This window comes from Lepeophtheirus salmonis, chromosome 6, assembly GCF_016086655.4.
Source record: "Lepeophtheirus salmonis chromosome 6, UVic_Lsal_1.4, whole genome shotgun sequence".
In the NCBI taxonomy this organism is placed as follows: Eukaryota; Metazoa; Arthropoda; class Copepoda; order Siphonostomatoida; family Caligidae; genus Lepeophtheirus; species Lepeophtheirus salmonis.
The window spans coordinates 23,090,176-23,099,704 of record NC_052136.2 but is presented as its reverse complement, the minus strand read 5'-3'; the positions used below and the strand labels follow the sequence as shown (position 1 = coordinate 23,099,704).

At 28.7% G+C, this 9,529-nt stretch overlaps 1 protein-coding gene across 1 annotated transcript; it reads left to right on the top strand.

Moving 5' to 3' along the window:
- The first annotated feature begins 4,953 nt into the window (after nucleotides 1–4,953).
- Nucleotides 4,954–6,427, top strand: LOC121120382 (U-scoloptoxin(01)-Cw1a). The gene is made up of 3 exons (XM_040715246.2): nucleotides 4,954–5,144; nucleotides 5,641–5,828; nucleotides 5,887–6,427. Exons 1-3 carry the CDS (start codon nucleotides 5,108–5,110, stop codon nucleotides 5,992–5,994), a joined length of 333 nt encoding a protein of 110 aa, XP_040571180.1. The 5' UTR covers nucleotides 4,954–5,107; the 3' UTR covers nucleotides 5,995–6,427.
- Nucleotides 6,428–9,529: the final 3,102 nt, after the last annotated feature.

Below are 9,529 nucleotides of genomic sequence, written 5' to 3'. Positions count from 1 at the left end.
ATGATTTAAAGTACCTAATAACTTTAGCTATAGTTTGAAACCTTAAAAAGATACTTATATCATCATCCCTTTTTTAAATGAAATCTATCTATTTATCATTATTTAATTGTGACAATCCAATTTGACTACTTTAAGTGCAATTTGCAGGGCCTCCCAAGGATTAATAATTAATATTAATTCCTGAGTAGTGAACATCCTTTTCGACTACATTCAATTAAATTCAAAACCTGATTGAACATTCATGTGGGCTAATAAAATACTCTCCTGAGGATTTGTTCCAGAATTATTATTTTAAGTCCTTGTTGAACTCAAAGGAGTATTGGTGATCAAAATCGGAGTAATTCTAGCTAATGTCCTTGTTCATTTTATTTTCTCCTTCCTTCTTTGTCAGAACTGATTGTAGCGTATCTATTATGAGCATTATTATTTCTCTCCTCCATAATATTCTTCAAATTCTCATGGTTGCCATGTCAATTTTCGGTTTCTCTTTTTTTAACATACCCATTGTACACAGGATTTTCATCACTATTCATAACAAATACATTCATTAATTCATCTAAGTGTGTGTACTTTGTGCATTAAGCATTCCCTGGCTCCCAAAAAATTAGAACTACAATTTGTTTTCATTTCCTCTTTTTTCTGATTGTATCGGAGGAAATATCGAAATTTCTAAGAACTTTCTGTGATACTGATACGTTCAGATATTGGATATTTGGCCCGATATATTCTATTTCTGATATGGATCACACTTATCAACCCATTTCTAGTAGTAAACTTGACTATTCGTAGAATGTCTAGGAGGAGAGGAGTTTAGCTGTCATAACGATCCCTTAAGCATCCATTAGTGAACATCTTTTTACTAACACAGTTAGTGAACTTGGTAAAACAGAATCACCAAAAATAAAACATATTTAATTAAATGATAAACAGTTAAACGATTACTTTAATTTTGTATCATTTTCTTAAATTAATCCATCCATTTCGTTGTCATAACTATCAATTAAAATGCGAAAAATACTTGTATGAATATCAGACATTGGGAAAAAATAAATACTTTTTTAAAATAATCTGAACATAGCAAATATGGCATAAGCAAAAATATTATTTTATTTTATTTTTTACAAATCAAATACTTTATGCAATTTTGGGAATCAAATTAGTACCCATAAGCTTTGGTGAGTGTGGATGTATTATACTAAATAATAGAAAAAGCTGAACTCCATAGAGACTGAATATATTTATGGCTTCAGTCCTTATATATAAAAAAGGGAAGACTCCAAGAAATCAAAAGGAAATACTTTTAGGCAAAACTGTTATTAAATTTAATAAATCTCGATTAAAAATGATTAAATAAACGAATAAATCCTCAACAAGAAATTATCAGGATAAATAAAAAATTGAATATGATCAAAATTAATGTTTCAGGAGCATACTGAAAAGTATCAGTGATACAATTTTACTTTAAGTCCAACAAATATTAGACTTATAACCCCCCGACAAATCCTGAGTGCTACTTTTTGTCATTCATGGGCACACTTAGTGGTGTGTCATTCCTTATTTAGACCTGAAGATTGGAGTCCAGTCCTGATCAGTCTCACTCCAGTCCAGCTCTGTCTCAGTCTTGTTCAGTTAAGTCTCAGTACGGTACAGTTCAGTCCTGCATATCCAGAGGTGTCCGCAAGAGGTAAGCTGGAGGAGTTGCAATCCCCCCTCCCCCAATTAAGGATTTATTGGTTTTTACTAGAACTTTTTTAAGAAATTGAATATTTGAAGTTTTTTCTAAAAATTAAGCTTTTTATGGACTGCAGTGGATTTTGAACTTTTTTTCGAAATTTTTAATTTTTTAGGAATAGCTAAGGATTTTTGATAATTTTTATAAATAGTTGTGGATTTTTGAAATTTTTTTCGAAAAACTTTAATATTTAATTGTTTTTTCCTAAAAAATTAATTTCCTGTAAAGGGATATAGATTTTTAAAATATTTTTCTAAAAAATATTATTTTGTGAGAAACGATAGATTTTTGAAATATTTTTTTTTTTAAATTTAATTTTCTGGAAATAACTATGGATTTTTGAAATTACTTTCCACAAAATTTAATATTTGAGATTTATTTCTTGTTTTCTCAACAAAAAAATCCAAAACCAAGCTCCTCCAAAATATATTGCTGCGGACGCCCCTGATATCAATCCTGTAGCTTATGACTTGATGACGTCACTCAACTTTATTACATATATATATTCAAATTGGATTTTAAGGAGAAAAATACAGTGATAAAAATTGTTGAAAAAGTTAGGACCGATTTGACTTATCTTTCAAATACTGAGATGCCTCTAATTATGAATTCCTTCAAATATGTAACAGCAATTTCTATGATGACATTTTGAAAAGCTATATCCTCGGAAAATAAATTATAAATTACAATTAATCAGCTGCTACCGCTAATACTCAGCAAATAAAGGTGGAAACATAATAAATACGAAATAAATTACAATTTGGGCATAGATTCCTAAACAAAGGATATTTTAATGCAGGGAAGATGCTTAGAAAAAAGAAAAAAATACGTATGATGTTCAGCAGAGTAATAAGCAGAAAAACATTTATAAAAAACGATCAAAATGGAACTATGTATCGTAAATAATTAATATATTAAAGATAAGTCCAGTATTATTTTATTAAATCTATTACATTATTATTATTTTTTTTTCAGTAATTTATATTTGGTTATTTGTTATAAAGTATTATCTATCTTATTTTCAAAATATCCAAATTTTGAAAAGGTTTCTATGATATATTGAGCTCCCGTATTCATGTTTGTTATAACAAATAATGTATTTGGTTATTTTTTATGTTTCATCCCGTATGTTTATCCTACACCGCTTACACAGATAATTATTTATATTGTATCTCTCAAACATACTTTATTAATAGTTATTTGACCTTCAAAAATTTTGTGATAGGGATGCATCAGTAAAAACATTTGGCTGTCTTACACGGTCCTTCCGAATCAGACGCTTCAACCGTCCCTTATAGGATTCTTGCTGTAGAAATTCATCAAAGACATGAGCCAGTGACGTCATCATCATTTTGTTGTAGTTATTTTCGAGTAATTGACATCCAATGTTTATATAAATGATAACACTGATTTAATAATAATGAAAGACTAAACATTACCTAAAGGATACTTGAGTTTTTCCAAAAGAATTGAGCTAACTAAAATCACATCAATGACTGTAAGAGGATGCAGATGTACTAAGTGGTAATAATAAAAAAATAAGCCTACAAACTACTAATAAACAATAATAAACGCAAGGAGGTGTCACTATCCTCCGGAAGGTAAACAACCCACTAATATGCACAGGTGGGTGTTATGCTAACCGCTAATATGCTAATTAATGGACTAAGAAAAAAATAGCGGATTATTGATTAGCAGAATACCAAAATTGTAAAAACGCTGATCTTACTTAGAAATCTACTGGTTTTGAAGATTTGATATTTGAGATTGTTCTTAATGGGCTCACCAAAATCCAATTTTCAAGTGCATAGCTTTATAAAATCGTTGCTTCAGTCATATCACCCTGTTTGCGCCACTTCAAGTGAGAAAGAAGTATCAAGGACTGACACCGTTAGACAAGAAGATACCCCACTTGACATACTTTTCCATGAAAATAATTCAATTAGTGGATAAACATTAGCTGATTAGCGTTAGGGGAATTAACAATAGCAGAAAGCCCAAGAAAATTATCGGATTAGTGTTTAGCAGACTAACAAAAAATTATCAGGTGTCCACTTCTGCTAGGAAGTAAAAAACGCTCATGTTCACTGGTAAGCTGCCATAGTTTAACTTAATATTTCTGATAATTATGGTATTGGGGATTTAAAATTTGTGATTATTTATAAGGGACCATAACAGAGGCGAGACGGAACTGATTTTAAGTCCCATATTTAAAACTGATAAAACTTAAAAATGATTTAATGATTAAGGCGTATTTTTCTTTTATATAATATATTAAACGTCTAATCCCATTAAAAACATATTTGGCTATGTATGTAGCAACCTTCACTTTTCATTGATTTGAGAGGTTTTATTATGACAAGATGTCATTAAATAATTAAGAAAATTGCTACAATTCTTATGGTTGCATAGAATTTCCTTATAGTAAGAATTTTCTTTCCTGGAGACATAACTTAATTAGTCAAAAAACCTATGGATAGGTTGGGAGTTAATTAAGAATCACGTTCCTAATTAAGACATTGAAATAATTCCATATGTGCCTTGATGTACTCATTAATTACAAGGAAAATAATGTAATCGCATCATTATTTTGAATTGTATCTATTTATTATTTTGTCCAACCATCAAATGTTTTAAATCATAGCTATAAAAATTAATTTAGTATAATTATTTACCCGGTTTAAAAGGTTAAATCTATTTTGATATATTATTAAACTGTCTTTTATTAATTTTTTAATTAATGCACCTCTGAGGGTCTTTTAAATATTTAGAGTCATTTGATCAAGTTTACTTAAGATCTATTGGAAATTTTTCAATTTTATTTAATAATGACTTTGAGCCCAATACACCGTCATCTCAATTATAATGTAATTTGTGACGTCAGTTAAAATACATTTAGATACTTTGTAACTCAAACTTTAATGATTGAATGTTTTTGATATTTCATTTAATTTCGATTTACATAAAAAGTTGTTACAAACAAGTTTATTATTTGTATTTTAACCAATTGCATTCAAATCCATTTACACGATTGGTTTTGCTCATGATTAATTCGGGCACGCATATTTTCTTCTTATTATTTTTGAAGATGGTTACTCTTACCTTCGTTCATGACAACCAAGGCGCACTCTCTTCTTCGCTCAACCAAAGAATAATAATAATATTTTTGAAAATACGATGCGGAAGGTCCGTGGTCCCTTTTGATGAGGAGGAGGGGGGTTGGTAAGGAAAAAGGTTTAAAAAACGTAAACATATCATCAAACCTTTCAAGTTCAATTTTGATTGTCCTCTAGAGCAGTGCTAAAATAATATTTACATTTCAAATTGTTTTACTTTTTTAAGAATCATCTCAAAAAAAAATTTCAAGTCACAAATATGAAGACTCAAATTTGTTTATCCCTTATTTCTATCGGTAAGTTATACTCTTTTCAAATCAAATTAAATGAAAGTTCTACTAAACTTTGTAATAATTGTTTGACAAATTAAAGTACGTTTCAATTTCCATTAGTGCATACTTATAAAGTTTTTTTTTATTCATTTTACTCACACAAATTCTCTATTTTTACATATTGACTCTAATTAAATGAAAACAACAATTTGACAAGTAGAACAATTTATAACCATTGCCCATATTCAACATCCTTTTTCCTGTTTATGTTATTTGCCTCTTTAATACATCGATTACTTGATCGATAGATTTAAAAAAATATGTTTTTTCCTATGTACCACAATTAAAAACTACATCTATGAATGATATACACAAGGATAATTTAAATATATATTCAATGACAGAACAAAATATTTTTTTAATTCTATGATTAAAATCTTCAACTTTTTTGTTCTTAAAATCCAAGGATTATCAAATTGTATTATTTGCATAATATTTTGTACGTTCATTATTCTTCCAGCTCTCATCGCTTTTGCAGTATCACAAGATTTGATCGAGCTCCCTACTGATCTATCCTTCTCTTGCGATGGACGGTCTTATGGATACTATGCGGATCCTTCTACTAATTGTCAAGTATTCCACATTTGTCTCGGGGATGGAGACGTCAAATGGACTTTCCTTTGTCCCAATCAAACCATCTTTAACCAAGTGAGTACATTGTGGCTTAATGTATAAGTCCCTTCTCCATAAATGTATTTATTTCCAGGAATATTTTGTATGTGACTATGCCATCAATGTTGACTGTGGCTCAGCAGAGTCTTTCTATACTTTGAATGAAAACTTTGGTGTGGTTGAAGACTCTGTACGGAAGTAAATAATCTCACCTACCATCCTTCCATGACCTTATTTTTCATTCGTATTACCCCCTACAAGTCAATAATCAAATATCACTTTTGAAGAGTAATTATTTTTTTTAATAAAAAAAATCATATTCTCGTTATGTTTTTCAACAAACTCCAACAAAATTCAACGACAAATCCTATATCTTTGTATAGACACAAAATGAAAATATATACATAAATAACTCTAAACATTTTTATGCATGTCCGTAGTGTGTAACGAAGAAATTGTTTGTCAACAAAATAACATCTTTTTAGGTGACAAGAAAAATAGTGCATTTATTTTTAGTAGCTACGTTAAAATATATTTATAAAAACATTTTAGCTTAAAGTTAAAGCTTTGTGTAAAGATTACATCGCAATGTTACTAAAATTTAGAAAACTAAGTAAATAAAACTAAAAAATCAATACTACGGAAGATACAAAAAATATATATGTATAACTGATAAAATCAATAGTACAGAAGATTTAAAAAAAAAAATAAGACATTCACAATAAAACTAAAATAATTGAGGAAAATATTTAAAAAAGGCCTCAAATTTAAACTTTAGATTGTTTTTAAAACATTATGACCTTTATAACTGGTGCCTTGTAGTTGACGGAAGGTATTTAATTTCTTCTTCAGCCAAAGTCTAGGAATTATTCATCAAAGACGGTCCTTTAATGGAAAGTGCTGCATATCCTGTTGCTGCAGCAATAACAATTGCTCTCAGCTCCTGAGGATACAACATATTAATATTTGTTATTCTGTTCTCTATGAAGGCTTTAAATTATGGTAAAACAAAATTTAAAACTTTGGTTTCTGATAAGACTCATCTGTTCCTTTGGGAAATCTCGAAGAAAGACATACCTTTGGGTAACATTATTATTAGTATGTTCTTATCATTTTATGTTTAGCTTTACCAAGCATTTTAAAATACTTACATCAGGACAATTCACAAAGGTATGCAGACTGGCATTAAAAAGTTTACCAAAATCCTTGCAAGGCATAAAAAACTTACTTATCCCTGGGGAGAATTGGATTTAATTTTTATTATAATTGGTCAAATTAAAAATCACTTTTTATAAAGATTTAAAACATTATAAAAATTATATGAAGAGTTATTAATGAGATTTTGTTGATTCTTTTATTTCTGAACGTTTTAAAAATTAAATCATTAAATGCATAGCAATTTTTATTCTACCTTATGTATAGAAAAAATTCATACGCTTTGACTCTACAAGTCGTAGTCAATAAATTTATGGAAATTGATCTTTCTCATAAAAAAATGTATTTTGAAAATATTACGAAAAATAGTATTTCTCACTCAATATAACTGATAGACAGTGTCCAATCTATTCCAGAAGTCCTTAGAGACAGTTTTCAAATAGACTTCTGGCATCAAGGGTGTAGAGCTCATTAATTATGTTCTTCCGGGCTTCAATGTTTCCATGTCAAAGTTTTCCGAATGTTTTCTCTATTTCCGACCAAAAATATTAAGATTTTGGCAGTGGGGAGGGGTGTTCAAATCAACATTTTTTATTTTTTTATCATTCAAAGAGGTACATTGTCCTTCAAAAACTTCCGGGCCTCATTTTGAGCTTTAAGCTAAGGCATCATCCTGCTGCAAGTCATTAACCTGTTTTTATGGTTCTGTACACTATCATCTTGTAAATATTTAAGTTATCTGCATGGACCCACATACTCTTCAATAGGGCGGCCTTGACATCCTTCTTCACAATTGAGGTTCAATTTAGGCTTTTTTGTCAGAGTAAAGGATGTCTATCCACGTCTGTATGTGTAATGTATTCACCACCTTTTTAGATTATAAAAAATCATCTGACTATTCCTGCCGTCTTCAGATCTCGAAAGATATAGCTCTTGCATGGATAAATGTTTCTATATGGATTCTTTTGTCTTGTTCTTCATACCTCTTTTTATATCTCACGTATTAAGAAAATACAACAAATATCTTCTTACACGTCTTATTTTTTTTTGAGGAAGATTTAAAAAAAAATAAATAGGTAAACTTTACCAAAATCATTTTTGTTACGTAGAATAAGTCCCATAACTTTTTCTTCAAAAAACGAAAGATTTTTTTTTTTAACCTTCCTTAATGACCCATTTTTTTATTTCAAATGTTTATGGCTTCTTAATATTTGTTTACTGCAGTTATATATTTTGACTTTGTTTAATATCATGATTTATTTGATTTACTAAAAGTTATCAATTTTCAAAATTGTAACATTTACGATCTTTCTGCCATTTATGACTCAGATCGATATAAACGATGAAAAAATAGAACAAGACAAACTTGGATAATATAATAACAAGAATGGATTAATATTTCTATTGAGCATGTACATGCAATAGGTATATTTAAAGGAACTTTGCATATTATAATAATTAAATCTCACCAAATCTGCCTGTCAAAAAAAAACACGTTTAATGATTTTTTTTTTGTTTGGACAAAAAAAAACTTCAATTTATCATGATATTTTTACTCTTACAAACCATTTATATATCACAAAACCTATTTATTTAAAAAAATAGATTTGTTGCAAAATCTTAAGAAATGAATATCTTTACACATATTACGTGTAAACGCAAAAAGATGTGGCAAAACACTTAAAGTATTGTAGTTGTTTCATGCAATATGTTTGACATCTCTTTCTATAATACTTTGTTTCTTTGTATCAAAAGAGTTTGTAATTGAGAAAAAAACATGACAAACAATAATATATTTTTTTTAAATTAAGTACCAATAATGGCTGGGTATCATTCACCCGTTAAAGTAATTGGAAGTATCAAAAAGTCAACAACCAGGGAAGACTATAATATTTGGTAGTTAATTGATAATAGACCAATTCCTCCTAGCTAAAGAAGTACTATTAATTTGACAATAGAAAATGGCTAATAGTATAACCTTGGGTAATTTGAGTTGAACACATCAACGTGTAAAAATCTACAAAACAAAATATGGTGAAACTGGAAAATAGATAATTAAAAAGCTTGAAGTTATGGATTATATGTTCAATAATGAATAAAAAACATTCGTTATTTTCTTATGGCATTCGATTTTATGTATTAAATAATGTAAAATAATGTAAAAATATGGGCTGAAAGGTCCCAGGCTTCACAAATAAATGGCCTTTTTTTTTTATTTACCTCATTTTCAATTATTACAAAACTTTCAAAAGGGAGCAGTCAAAATTTCATGACAATCTGTTATTTTGTTTGTGAGTTATAGAGCTAAGTGTGATGCTAAATTTTTTATTACCAAAAAAATGATTAAAAACATGTCTTTAACTTTACATCGCTTCTTGATAGGAAAAAACACTGTTCAAGCTAAGCAATGGCTTGAAAAGTGTTCTGGGGACTCCGTTCCATAGAATAAATAAAATAATAACATTAAAAATTTAAAAAAAAACATTTTGAACGAAAGAAAAACATGTTTTATTTGTTAGGCATTGGAATTTTCAGTGTAATAACTGTAAAAAGGTTTTTTTTTTTAAATGCAACTCTTTAAA